Source organism: Setaria viridis, chromosome 8 (genome assembly GCF_005286985.2).
Source record: "Setaria viridis chromosome 8, Setaria_viridis_v4.0, whole genome shotgun sequence".
Taxonomy (NCBI): Eukaryota; Viridiplantae; Streptophyta; class Magnoliopsida; order Poales; family Poaceae; genus Setaria; species Setaria viridis.
Window position 1 is genome coordinate 27,388,974 of NC_048270.2, and position 15,126 is coordinate 27,404,099.

Sequence of the window (15,126 nt, forward strand, 5' to 3'; positions counted from 1 at the left end):
AACATTTGAATCTGGAAGGGGTAGTTCTTGGCTTGACTGTCAGGTTTTCGGCGATGCATTCAGAATGATATCTCGGTGATGCCACAATATGTTCTGGTTCATCGCATCACCGAGAACCCCAATCCCCTCATCAGTAGGGATGTCTATCTTGCACAACTCATCAAACACCGTAACAACTTGCACCCAGGCATATTCTAGCGGGGGTACCTTTTGGAACACATGACCCGTTACTGCCATGCCAGTTGAGACCTCTCGAAACTTATTTTATTTCCTTCTATAAGGTATAACCAACCTACATGGTATATCTACTTGTATGTCATCAATGGGATACCTCACGTTTGCAATGGAGCCAGCACTACTCGGAGCAATGAATCCTGTCTGGGCAAGTAGCATGGTTGGTTGTGCCTATTGTTGACCATCGGATACTGTCAGGTCAGCCACTGTTGCTATGTGCGGGTTGGCCACAAACTCTAAGAACTCCTGCCTGGCAATTTCTCTCATCTTTTCTTCAAGGTTTTTCTTATAATGGTCGCGCTTCCTGTAGCTATCTTGATCGTTGGGGAATGCTTTACCCCAGGCCAATGTTGATGACATCCCTCGAACACGCCCAGAGTGCTCTATAGTTCTGATTGCAGCAGTTAGCTGATCTTTCTCCCTGAGGAGCTAAAAAATGTGGCGGAACCGCCCAGATTAACCCAGCTAAAGTGTATTCAATGTCACCTCATATGCGAACTGACACTTTAATCAAGTTAAAATGGCAGTCCGTTGGGTTTCACCCGATAAAACCACTTGTCTCGGATCGAAACAAAGTATACTCACACGAAGGCAAGTCCAGAGATTACAACATTTCAGTAGTTTAATACATAGGTCCTACTTTATTTATTACATCACAGTAGTTCAAAAGTGCATAAAGTAAAGTTTCTCAGAGTTTAAGCAGCGGAAAGGACACGATGCAACTAACGTCGATACAAAATACCATGACAAAGCTGACCACGATATCAATCACCACGCTCCTCAGCATCCGAGGATGGGTTCCACTCGACCATCCAACCCGGAGGGAGTTGGGTCAGCCAAGTCAAACTGGCAACCATTTCCTCAAAATCAACACTACCTGAAAACATAGCCACAAGCACTGAGTATACTAATACTCAACAAGACTTACCCGTCAGGTGGTAACTACTCCACCGACTTCTAGTGCAGAAGTGGGTCAAGTAGTCTCAAACTGTGAGAGGCAGATGATTCGAATCGAGTTTCTTAACCTTGCAAGGTGAACATAATCCCACGACATTGTGTACCACGACGGGTCCACACATGTCAATCATCCCCATCAATCCACAGGCACGTGGTCGAGCCCACTTCCCTTGGATACAATGCCCCACGGTCCCGGAACATCACCGTACCGTGACTGCACTTGTACCCACATGATGCACCAGGCGAACCGAGTTCCAGATATAGTGAGGTGGTACGCCCACGTCCCGGTTCGATCAGCTACTAGGCTTCCCTATCCCATACTAGGTATGAGATTAGTACTTTCAAACACTTGACCACAGCTCTAAACACATTTCGACCTTAGCATCCTTTCCTAGACAGACGGGGCAAATTCCACCGAATCGGAACCAAAGCCCGACCCCGTCCGTCATCCTTATGGTTGCAGCATAGGTAATCAAGCAACTCCTATAACTTGCGAGTGATAGGAAATCACTCGACTTTTACCGAGTTCCTATTTAGCATAGCAACTACTCAGCCTATCATGCTAGTATTCAACCTTAGGGTCCTGAGATCATGCAATTAAGTTTTCAATCAACTCCTATGAACTTAAATGCGCAAACATAAGTAACATAGAGATTGCATGAATGTTTAAACACAGGGTTATGCTCCGGGGCTTCCTTCCTATTCTATGTTAGTGGGGAGCTTGCTTGAAGCTGGATTGGGCTCTTGCTTGGCCTCGACGTGATGCAGCTCGACAGGTACTTCCTCAGTTGTCGAGAGCAGTTCTTACGTTCCATCTACGAGATTCGCTTCTACACAAGATGCATATACAATAGTTCAAGATTCCATGCTTTCACATGCAGGATGCAATTCATGAATTACTGCAGAAGTGTAAATTACATTTTGACCACATTCACCTAGACAAGATTCCAAACTTTCATTATCTTCATGAAGTAAGGTGTGTTGTGATTTAAAACCCAGGGTTGACTTTGATGGTGATTGTGCACACATATAGGGTTTTAACACTTAGACTTCACAAAAGAAAGGTGGGGTCACTCTAGGGTTGCTCAAGGTTCATTTGCAAAGTTATCTTGTTTCTGAATTTCTGAACAACCTAGTTGTACATTTCCCATATTACCCTTCTCATTCATTAATTGTTTTGATTCCATTTAACTAGATATAACTTCAAAAACTGTTTCTGGTTGCATCAAGCGTGATCTAGTGTTGAAAATTTTACAGAAGCTCCCTAATATCATTAGTGGGCTACTGTAAAATTTTAGAACTCATCTGATTTCTACAAAAATCATCAAAAATAAAACAACACCCGATGGCAGATTTCATATAACTATTTTTAACTCAAGTTTCACTGGTGCTTTGGCTCTGAAATTTCTACAGTGGGTTCTCTATGTTCAATCAGAGGTTACTGCAATTTTCCCATGATTTAATGAGAAGGACATCTATTTTCCATATTTTACTTTTGTTAAACCATGTGCACAAGTTAAGCAAGATCAATCATGTTTCAAACAGAGGCTAATACTTTTCTTAGGGAAGTACTTGTATCAGCAACTAAACAAAAGTGGTTTCACATTTTTATGTATTTTCTTACATTTATAAAGAAAAAAGCAAGGTCAAACCTAGGATTTCAATGTGTGACTCAAATCAGTGTGTTTATTATCTAGACTAGTGCCACAAAATTCATATCTAGAACAAGGATGACACAAGTAAACTAACAGAGGTGGATTCATATTTTTACCATTTTTGTGTGGTTTATAGGGCATTTGAAGGCTTAAATACAAAATAAAAACTAGAGAAAAACCTACAACAGTAATATGTCCAAAACTATTTTTTCAATGAAACTATTCAACACCAGGAGTCTAACACGGTTGGATTTGTATTTTTAGCATTTTTCTACCATTTTATGCATTTTCAAAGTTCGGCAAATTTAAAACAAAACTAAAAACAAAAAAGGTTAAAGCAGTCTACAGAGAGACCCTTAAAACCTTTAAACATTTGCAACGAGGCCCTCACATCTTACACCTAAGACCCTAGAAAAAGTTTTGGCTTTGCAATGTCACCCTTGGAGGCTCAGCCAGCAGCGCTCCGGTGAAATCCAGCGAGCTTCGGTGAGGATAGGGTCGGGAAAGGGGTCGAGCGAGGTCAGGGGCTCACCATGAAGATATGCGCCGCAAGGAGCACGAGTGGAGGAGGTCCGAAGGTGGTGGCTAACAGCGAGGGGGAAAGCGGCGGCTGTGAAGCTCTGGTCCGGCGCCGGCGGTGGCGGCGCTAGTCGGGAGCTGGCTCGGGGAGCTCAAGTGGGGTGTGCGTGGTGCACTGGAGGGCTCAGCGGGCGGCAGTGACCACCAAAGGGTGGAGCTCCATAGTGAGGTGGCACGGCGGCAGAGGGGCAGCACTTCCGCGGGGTGGTTTGTGGCGATGAAGCGTCGGCGAGCTTGGTGTAATGGCTTTTATAGCCAGGAGGTGTGAGGATAAGCTTGGGCTGCGGTTAGGGGATAGAAGGAGGGTAGTGCGCCACTGGCGGAGCAGAGGAGCGAGCGCGCTCATTGGCTGGTGGTGGCGCGGCGCGCGTCGGTGAGCTGCTGCAGTTGGCGGAGGGGGATCCTTGGTGGGCATGATCGTTTTGCCGCGCGAGGGAATTGGCCAGCCGTGCTGTCTTGTCTCAGTGGCGAGTGGCAAAGCGACCTGGCCAGTGGTGTGGCTTGACGTGGCGGTGGCGCGTGCGGCGAGCGGCAGGGGTGCGCGTGGGCGTCGGGTAGCCATTGGCCGGTGAAGATGCACGGCAGAAGGGTAGGGATGTGCGCGCAAGGTAACTGGATGAGCGGCCGGGGCGAGGGGTCGTGTCGCCGGTGAGGATTGGCAGCAGTGTTGCACTGGTCAAGGGGCACCACGCGGCGCGCAGGGACGCGCCGTGCGCGATCACCAGATCGTGACGCACATGGGCGCGCGCGCGGTGTGCAGGGACAGAGGATTTGGAGGGATGTTGTGGAAAAATTTCAAACTGCACTTGAAAAATTTCAAAACTAGAAGTTGTAGGCCTAAGTTCAAACTACAACTCTTAGAAAGGCATCACATTCAAAACTGGTTTATATTTGAAGATACAAACAGGCAAAGTTTGGAGGAACGCTGGTTTACAGGACTTAGGGAAATTTTGAACTGAGTTTTGAATGCCACTGAACTTCAACCCAAATTTTGAACTTATTCCCCTTCAAATCAGGAAAAACTCAAATAATAAAAGTTGTTTATTTTGAAAATTTTTACAACTTTTATATTGGCAAAAGTTTTAGTTGTTATATAAAATTTGGAATTATAAACTGCTCCCAAAAAGTGCCTTTTTAGGAAATTTTGGCAATTTCAGTGTTTGAGTTTCAATTTCAAATTTACTCTTTGGGATTTTTGGTATGTTTGCTACAATTAAAACCTATTTTGAGTGTTTTTCAAACGTACCCTTTTGTTTGACTTAGTTTGGTTCAAATTAGCCCCTATTTGTGATATTTCATGTGTTTAAGTGAAATTGCATTTCAAACAAAAGCAAGTTTAAAAGATTAGGTGCTAGTTTTGAGTCCTTACACTTTAATTAGCCTTTCAAGAATCTACCAAACTTAGGGATGTTACAAAAAAGAACCTTCTTTTGCACCTCGATGAGCTGTGCCAACCTATTGTAAATTAGCTATGTTGAGGTTTTCTTGAATTTAACCTTGCTGTCGGGTGTTACATTCGGAGTTCAAGCTAGTACCCAATTCCTGCTGCGCTCATCCAAGCCTGCAAACATATTTGGTAAACAAGCTCTCCTCCGTTCTACTTCCTCTCTCCTCCATTTAGCGATCTTGGCAACATACCCACCCGCACCCAAGTGATGGGGGTTCTCAGCGGCTTTCATAGCCTTAGCAGTGTTTTCTTCGCTCAGGGCTTTTGCTTCCAACATGTTCTTCTGTTGTTTAAACTCTTCCCACATGTCTATAGGAATCTTAACGAAGTCATCCCTAGCATACTTGCCTTTCTGTACATATTCTTTATTAAGAGTAGACCTCCAATTCCTAAAATATCTCCCAAGTAGGCCCTCAGCAAAGTGTCTTATGAATTTCTCTTGACCTTCAGGAAAATTGAACCTTTCTTTCACTGTGTCCCACAATACATCCTTTGTAGTGGTAGGCACCTTCTTCCAATTACTAGTAGTGATCCAGTTCTACAATTTCTCCCTGATAATAACTCCACATATGTTCTGAAACCTAGCAGATATCACCTCAGGTAATATGGGCTCACCTTTGGCGTCAAGCTCTTCTATTACGAGAGTACCTTTATCAGGGATCTGATTTCGGCTTCGTTTCCCATGTTTCCTTTTCGGGTTACTACAAGAAGCAGTAGTAGCTGAAGGATGTGGTGCAAAGGTAGCTACCTCCTCTTCATGCAGAGTAGATGTTCTACGATGTCGCAGCAGGGAATGCACTAGGGATTGATCATCATTCTATAGAGAAAACAATAGTTGAAGTTTAGATCTTCATGTGACCAACATACATATCATGTGGATATGTATGTGCATGCGATATATACATGATGATCCGCGATTGGATCATATTCAGGGTCATCTTCTTCTAGACACCTGCGAGACCTTGGTGGGCTTGGTTTGTACTCAGGTGGAGTAGAATACGATTCACAATCGTCGTCAGAATTGTCGTCCTCCTCCTCCTTCGAGGATTCAACATCCGGTCTTGGTTGTTGTTCTCCCCCATCTTACAATGTAGGGTTGACTAATTTGGTGGCATATGGTTCCGTGACATTGTTCTCATTGTTGGTCCCATTGTTCTTGTTGTTGTCCATGACTTTTAATATGCAAAATTGTAATACTTACAATTAAAAATTATTTCTATCGCAATTTGTATACATAAAAATTATTTCTAACACAATTTGTATCCTACATACATACATAAAAAAGTCTATCACAATTTGTATCCTGTATCCAAATTGTTTCCTATCACAATTTGTAACCGCTGACGCAAAAATCGGATGGTCACCTTCACGTACTAACACACGAAAGGCCTGGGAGATTTGCTTCACTCCGGTGCAGGTCCTGTAGATCGGCGTGCGTGGTGTGCGCGGGCATGCCAGTTAGTTTGACCATTCAACTGACAAGGTGGAGATAATCCTTTCAAAGTTCGAGGCAATCGGCCGATCAGGTCGATACGATCCTAACACCAGTAGTAATAATGTTGTAGCAAAATAAAGCATGGTGAATAAATATATCGGCCGTGAAGCCGATTCCAATATCTTGATGAGTGTGAGTAGTTCACCGGCAATCCAGCCAATTCAACATAATTTAGCAATAACCATCGGCTAGAAAGCCAATAGGAAATGGAGCGTTGCCGAGCTCTTACCCCACCATAGCTAGAGCCACAAGCTAATGAGATTCAAACTAACGTTGCTACCAATATTTCTAGGTGAAACCACACTGATGCGTCCGGTAGTTGCAGCCTAGAAACACTTAGCAGGATATCAATTTAAACCCCCCCAGCTGATGAATCCAATCACAATGGAACTCAATTCCAATAACACTCGAGGGATAGCCAAGATTAAGATGCAACAGGCTATTAAGTAATCGATCCTCTATGATGATACAATCTAGAGCTAATTAAAGCAAACCAGACGACAAGACGATAGAATAAATAGATATCAGCCGATGCAAGCTTAATCAAGGTAGGATAACTGTGATTCTACCACATCTAGCAAGAGATCGAACCATGCAGCCTTACAAGATACAATAAAACCAATAACTGGTGAATACCGTGGATCGAGACAGAAGCGATGCGCCGTAAGTCGAAGATCCAAGAGTACTTGATAACTTGTATGTAAGAACTAGATCCAACGACAGCGATGCGCCCGGAAGTTGAAGTCTAGTACACCTGATGACGGGAACTTGCAGCTTGCCGGAGATCAAGGTTGATGCAGCCCAGCTTGCTAGAAGGAACTTGTCGAGAAGCTACATTACTTCTACTCCTAGGGCAATGGCGTGAAGCCAAAAGGTAGATGTGTAAAGGTAAATATGTTTGTTGATTGATCGTTGGATGCTAATTACAAGGACCGGGGTATGTATTTATACCCTAGGCTAAAGACTCCTAGTTGATCCATACAAAGACTTGCCTAACAATAAATATCTAAACTAAAAGAAATATTTAAAATACATGGACTCTAATTTCCTATATGTAGAGTCCTTGCCAATGATGCTTCCTTGTCCATCCGTGAAGAGGCCAATACGTGATTAACTTGGTCTTCTCCTTCTCATGCGGGAACCTAATCTTATTTTAATCATCTTCACGTACACGTGCTGGTCTGTACGCTCTTTCTTCATTCTAATCAACATTTATTTATTCTGATTACCTCTTCCTGTCCAGCTGATCCCACTTAGCCGATGTCCATCTTACTCCAGATTATTTGGATTTACTGGTTAAAATCCGGTGTCAACACAGGCCCGCCAATTTTGGAGCATGAAGGCTTCATATTTCGAAACTAATTATAGAGGTCCGATGCTTGTCTTTGGAGCCAATGACGTCTGATTGCAATATTCAAAGCCGCATCGACTACTCCTAAAATATAAAGAACCCCGTCGGCTTGATGCCTTGATCCCACTCTGAGCCGATGAATTCGTTGGCAGTGGAAACAACCGATAAAAACTATATACATAAAAATTATTCCTATCACAATTTTTAACCTATATACATAAAATTTATTTCTACAACAATTTGTATACTATATCCAATTATTTTTCTATCACAATTTATACAAATTTATGATTCTTGAAAATTGCAATCAATAAATATTTATACACCAAATTTTCCTATCCCAATTTTCAATACAATAATTATAATTGAATTAAATAAAAAAATAACCGTTGGGGAGGGCTCGGGAGAGGAGGAGGCGCAGTGGCTAGGGGAGAGGAGGTGGCGCAGCTGCCTCGGGCGCCGTCGGGGAGGGGGTCGGCGCGGCGGCAGCTTGGGGAGGGCGGCGGTGTCGGATGGGGAGGTCGCGACGGCAGCCAGCGGGGAGGAGGGTGGCACGGGGGCAGCTCGGGGAGGAGAGGGTGGCGGCGGAGGTGCTGCAGGAGGGCCAGTGGCGCACTGGGAGGCGTGCGGCATCGGGGAGGGGGCGGCGCTCGTGGAGGAGGGCCGTGGTGGTGCATGGGAGGAGGGGCGGCGGCGCTTGTGGAGGCGGGCCACGACGGTGCACGGGGAGAGGGCCACGGCGGTGCTCCGGGAGGCGTAGGGGCGCACAGGGGAGCGGCTGCGGCGGCATTGAGGAGGGTGGCGGTTCCGGTGCAAAAATTTGGCAGCCTGACGGTGTCATGAAAATTTTGCGTCGGGACTTAAGAAAATTTGGTGCCTTGGTTGCGCGTTCTATAGGAGAGATCTGTACTGGCAGGCGCTAATGCCCCCCGCCAGCATGGAGGTTTTGCGCTGGCGGGTGGCATTAGCGCTTGGCGGGCAGCATTAACGCCCGCCAGCACAGATTCTATGTGCTGGCAGATGGCATTAAGCACCCACCAGCAAAGAGTTTTCACCAAATTTCAAACATTTTGAATACATGTTAAATGATTTCAAAATTATTTGAAACGTCTACACCTAAACATAAATGTTTTATAGTGCTTGTGAAAAAAATATTTTCATAAATAACACAAATATTTTTGAGTAGTTAGTTTACATGTCACTATAGGTTCAAACTCATCGTGAGTTATATGGTGATTATGAGATGGATATCCATTTTGGGAAGGACGTACTCTTATACCATCTTAAAATTGTGTTATTTTTTTATCCATGCTGGGGCACTGCTAAAGTGATTACATGCCAAATATGATGATTGTTGGACCAAATTATATTTTATTAAAATTTAGTTAAATCAAAATGTAAATATATTTTTGTGTTAAACCTTTTAAACATGTCCATATTTAAGAAAATTCCATAATTTGAGATAAAAACTAAGATGTATCTTTGCTGGAAAACACAAAATCCAAGGGGAAGGTGGATCGTGCCATTCCATCTAGGTTTAATGTAATTTTAATAAAATATAAATTTGTCGAATAATCATGATAATTAGCATGTAAGAACTGTACCAGTAGACCAACATGGATAAAAATAATAATACCATTTTGAGATAGTATAACAGTGCGTCCTTCCCAAATGGATATCTAAGTCATAATCACCCTATAACTCATGAGGTGTTTCAACCTATAGTGACATGTGAACTAACTAGTCAAAACACTTGTGCTATATTTTTTACATTCACTATAAAATATTTATGTTCAGGTGTAGAAGTTTGAAACAATTTTGAACTCATTTAGCAAGTATTTCAATTATTTGAAATTTGGTGAAATTACTTTGCTGGCGGGTGCTTAATGCCACCCGCCAGCAAAGACGAGCTATGCTGGCGGGCACTAATGCCAGTCGCCAATGCAAATGCTCTGTGCTGGCGAGCACTAGTGCCACCTGCTAGCACTGATGCCTCCACTATAAGGCAGGGGAGGCCCTGAAAATTTCTAAGTCCTGGTGCTGAACGAAAAGACGCTATCAGGCTACCCGACTCCGCCGTAGCGCCAGGCCGCCTCCTCCCTACCGGCATTACTTTTGTAATGGCTAGCATCACAATTTGGATACTTTTCCAATTTTGCACACTCACCGCGATATAATATGCAGTGGTTCCTGCACGCGTGTATTCTTTGCACATACATATTTAATAGATTGATAATCTTTTTTGCTTTGTATGTGTTTTTTAGCATAAAGTTAGGCTTCGGAAGAAATTTTCCCAGCAGAGTAAGCAGATCATTGAAACTATTATCTGACCAGCAGGATTTAGCCTTCAGGATCAGAAGATAAAGGACAAAATGTATGACTGTCCACTTCTTCCCACAACCCTTATACATACTGTCCTTTGCTGCTTTCCTAAGCGTCTCGAAATTCTCTAACCCTTTAGCACTCCCTAGCAACACTTTTGGTTAAATGTGGCGCAACATGTCCTCCATATCAACATCACATTCCTTGTCCACCTATGGTTCAACACGTGCATATATTTGATCATCATTTTAATCTCCACGGTCATAATCATCATCCATCATAACATGATCACTTTCGTTTACATCATCACCACCCACTTCATCATAGCCAGTGTTGATGTCTGTGTTGTTGAAAGTACCTCCTGCCTCACCATGGTAGGATCAAATTGTGTATCCATCCACAAAATCTTACTTTATCAAATGCCTCTTGATGACATCAGTATCCTCCCATACAATATCGTTGCTGCAGTCAAAACATGGACAACATATTTGCATTGTCTAGCAACTGCGAGTGTGCTTCTCCGCAGCCTCGACAAACTTTGATACCTCTTACATGAATACATACCAATGTCTCTGTATGCCGTACATCCATGCTCTATGATCCATCTTTAACTACCTATGACAACAATCCTATGTTATATTAACTAATTTAATAAGCTATGGATGCAATAATTAATAATTCAATTAAACCATGGATGTAGTACCTAATAAGTAGGATGAAATATAATCAAAATCAATTCTATATTATCCTAAATGAAACTCAATTAAACCATGGATGTAATAATTAATAAGTAGAAAGAAAAAATCAAACTCAATTATATATTAAATTCAATCAACCTTATTAATTAAAACTATGGATCTAATAATTAATAAGTAGGAAAAATATAATCGGACTCAATTCTATATTACAAACATAGCATTGTAATGGTTATAATATGATCATAGAATTTTATTTATAAAAACGGCGCTACTAGCGCCCGGACGTCCGATGGGGACTTACCCATTGGACACTCCGTTGCAACATCCAACATAAATATCCGCAACATCCAATACATAAGACTGCAACATTGAAAAAATATGTGAAAAATGTAGTGCAATGTAAATATCGTATTCTAAAGGAAAGAAATTTCCGCCACAACATCGAACGCCTGTTTCATGCAACATTTCTCAACCATATGATAGGTTGAGTTTGAGCACGGTGAAACACTAAAACACAAAAGTTGCAATATAAAACATCAACAGATGAAACATCAAAACCCAACTGTTGCAACATTTATACCGCACACATCTATAGCATTTTGCAACATCCAAAAACTTCTACTGCAACATCATGGGGTACCTAATGCAACATGGAGTCGAAAGCGCAAAGTTCGCCTCGTGCGCCGCCAGCCTCGCACGCCGCCGCTCGTGCGGGACTCGCCGGCCTCACCCTCGGCTAGCCTTGTGCGCCGCCACCCTGGATCTCCCGCTGTTAGCTTCGCCCTCTGCTGACCTCGTGCGCCACTGCCCCGGATCTCCCGCCGCCCGCCGGAGGCGATGGGGCTGTCAGCCGGTCATGGATAGGCTGCGGAGTCGCCGGACCTTGACTTGGCACATCAAGGAAGGAGAGGGGAAGGGAGCCAGGGAGGTGGACTGCTATGACCTCCGTACCTCCATGGTGATACTTGCGAAGAGGATGGGAAGAAACCTGCTGAATGGATAAGAACGCCTGGTGTTGGGTAGTCTTGTGGATGGGAGAGAGGCCACATTGCTTGAAAATAATTAGCCACAAGTGTGGACATGTGGGCAGGCAGGACATCTAGGCCTCCACGGTAGAGCCGTCCGACGAATCGCACTCGTGTCAGATGCATGACTTGAAGCATTACCGTTATAAAAATAATCCATATCTAATTATTCTCTCTCTTCCCTCCTCTCTCTTCTAGGTCTAGATCTAGATCTAGATGATAACCTAATCAAGCTAGAAATGATGGATAGAAGTTGAAAAAGATTGTTGGAATGAATGACACAAACTCACATTTTATAGCCACCTCCTCCAAAGACAACTAGAGCAAAACCTTCCCCTTAGATTTGGTATTTTTGGATCTTTTTCTAAGCTCCTCTCGAGCAAGCTCCAAATGGAAGGTTGGCTGGGAAAGAAGCTGTCTGCGGCCTTATTGTAACATCCGCAGAAATCACCAACTAAAATCACCCGTTAAAATTGCCTTTAAAATCTTTTTACCGCTGAGCTCCCGAAAATCGGAAATCTCCCCGGCGATTTCGCCGTCCCGGCACCCATGCCGACCCCCCCCCTATCTTGTTATATGTGCCCGTAAATCTCGCCGCGTGCCGTTGACAGACGTCGCGCGCGTGCTCCGACCGCGTGCCGCAATCGCCACTGGTCCCTCCCCTTTTCTTTCTCCTTTTCCCCCTTTTTCTTTTTCCTTCCTCTTTTCTTCTCTTTCTTCTTTCTTCCTCCTCCTTCCTTCTTTCTTCTCTCTTCTCCTCCTTCTTCTTCCTGGCACCCAGCATCACCTCCCCCTGGCGCCAAACCTCCTGGCCGGCCAACGCCATTTACTCCGGCGGCCCCCCCCCAATCCCTGGCGCCATACTCCCCCATCGCCCGGACCCGCGCCGCCCGCCTCGGGTCCCGCCGGTCACCTCCGCCCGTCACCGGCCCCCTCGCTCGGCTCAGTCCCGCCGGTCACCTCGGCCCTCCCGGCCCCGCCGGCACGCCCTGGCGCCACGCCGCCCGGCCGCCTTGGGCCCGCGCCCGGGGCACGTGCCGCCGCCCGGCGCCGACTCCCCGGCCGGCCTGCCCGGCCCCTACCCCGCCGTACGCCGCCGCCACTCCGCCCGACGCGCCACCACCGGACCCCCCGCCTTCCGCACGCCACCGGGTCCGCTCCTCGCCAGCCTATAAAAAGGGGCGAACGCCCCGGCCACCACCACCACAACCCGCCGCACCCCCCTCCCTCGCCACCTGCACAACCGCCGCCGCCGCCGCCGCCTGTGCGCCGCGTGCGCCGCCGCCCGAAGCCTTCCCCGGCCGCACCTCCCTCCTTTCCCCGAATCCCCAGAGTAAGGAGCAAAATGGGGCCACCACGACCCCCTCTACCCTCCCCCGCCGCTCCCTCTCACCGCCAGCGAAGCCCTGGCCGCCCCTCCCCTCCACTGCCTCTGTTCCAGATAGATAGAAAGGAAGAAGAAGCCCCTCCTTTCCGATCTAACCCTCAACTTTCCCCAAATTACACATAGGTCCTTCCACCTCTCTCAAAGGCTGTTTTACAGATCAATCCCTCCACCCCCATAAATATTTACAAATAGGTCCCTGGTTTATTACGAATCAGTCCTAAACCTCCGTTTAAGCCCCTAATGCATGTTTAACCCGTCATTTCATGCGCCAAACTTCCTCCAATTAATCCCAAATTTTACCACGTCATCCTCCAAAATACCTCCGCCGATCTATCTCCAAATTTCCGAAAATAAATCTTTCTACCTATTTTCCGTTCACGTTTTCTGTTCGGAGCTCACGGTTAAAAACCGATCTTTCTTTTATTTATTTGTGTGTCTGCTTGTGTGTACCGTAGATCGCGGATTGCCCGAGGAGGAGCCCGAGGAGGAGTTTGACCGCGAACCCGAGCCCGAGGACCAGTACCGCGAGCCAGAGCTCCCGGAAGGCTTTGAAGACGGCAAGTCCAATCTCACCCTTTGATGCATACTTAATACCTAGTTTTTTTTAAACACAACCCATTGGCCTATTTTACAAAATGCATATTATTTCATCGCAAGACATGGTTGGATAGCCACCCCTTGATTGTTACGAACATTCTTTGCTATCCTATGCTTATCTCTAAATACGACTTGCTCTGTTTAGATGATAACCACTGCTAGAACGCTTAGGAATTGGTTACACAACTACAGTCATTATTACCATGGTGTTTTCGGAAAATAAGCATGTGTGTGTGTGTGTGCAAGTGAGAAAATGGCTTTTCGGGTTCAAGGGAAAAAGATGTGTAGACAGGATGGATGAGTATTCCTTGTGTGGGATGCCATGTTGTTGTGCTCGTACCTTGGTGGTTGAGCAATGTCGGGAGATATCCATCTTGTCGTAATTGAGTACCGAGTTGATGTGTCGTCTTGCCTAATTCCACCATCGTGCAACCACTCGACCGTTGTATGGGCAACGGCTTAGCATAAATCCCACTAGCTGAACTGTTAGTCCTCAGGGGTGCTGGTGAGCAACGGGAGCCCATGGAAAAGGAGTAAGATCTTGGTGACTTAGGTCCTGGTTACGGTCTCGTGGACGAGCCGTGAACCCCTTGGGTGTTTCCGCGAGGGCTAGCCAGCCTTAGCTAAGGTGGGTAATGGCTTTGTTAGGATCCGTACCGTCACTAAGGTGATCGCGATACGGTACCCTACTTATGGGAAAAGTGTACAACCTCTGCAGAGTAAAAACCTATCCGGGTAGCCGTGTCCACGGTATTGGACGAGTTATGGCTTGGTCACATAACTAGTACTTGGGCAAGGATGTTATGTGTGTGTGTGTGTGTGTTGGGTTTTGGAAGAGTCTGGCAGATGTGCCGTGCGCTATGGCGGACGGGGAGTCCGATAGCGATAAAAACTTGGATCCTTTGTGTAGGATCAACCCCACTTAAATGTTTCGGTTACGAAAGGAAAACTTTACAAAAACCCTTTCAAAAACAATCCTCTGCATGTGTTAAAAATCTAGCTTTACCGCAAATAAACTCTAGCCTATCCTTGTTGTGACCTATGCATGTACTTGTATCCCCTCCGTGGATGGGGTTGGACTTGTTGAGTACGTTTGTACTCACCCTTGCTTCGTTGCTACAGAGGAAGACCCGGACTTCGTCGCCGAAGACCTCGAGTAGAGGTTGTGTCCGCACCCAACGCTGCCTGTGGTGTTGGCCTACCCAAGATGCTGCTGCTGCCGTGTAGTCCCGAGTGCTGTCTTTTGGCAGTCGCTTGGTTAGCCGCCGTTATTTATTTACTGTTTGTTGCTGCGTGGCTTTCACGCCCACTCCCTCAGGAGTTGTACGGTAACTGAATTATCTGTCGAATAAATGTGTTATCAGCCTCCTGGGACTGAT

The 15,126-nt window shown here is 45.5% G+C and overlaps 1 protein-coding gene across 1 annotated transcript; it reads right to left on the bottom strand.

Annotated features, from left to right (window-relative positions):
* Positions 1 to 356: 356 nt before the first annotated feature.
* Positions 357 to 5,179, bottom strand: LOC140220268 (uncharacterized). Its single transcript, XM_072290286.1, has 2 exons — positions 4,961 to 5,179; positions 357 to 663 (listed from the first exon to the last, which is right to left on the bottom strand). The coding sequence occupies exons 1-2, from the start codon at positions 5,177 to 5,179 to the stop codon at positions 406 to 408; spliced, it is 477 nt and encodes a 158-aa protein (XP_072146387.1). The 3' UTR covers positions 357 to 405.
* Positions 5,180 to 15,126: the final 9,947 nt, after the last annotated feature.

What these genes read in the sequence shown, in the direction of transcription:
- LOC140220268 (XM_072290286.1), bottom strand. Translation starts at nt 5,179, where the DNA reads ATGTGGGAAGAGTTTAAACAACAGAAGAACATGTTGGAAGCAAAAGCC. An exon ending in ATGAGCGCAGCAGGAATTGG is followed by an intron (nt 664 to 4,960) that starts GTACTAGCTTGA and finishes CACATTTTTTAG; the next exon opens with CTCCTCAGGGAGAAAGATCA.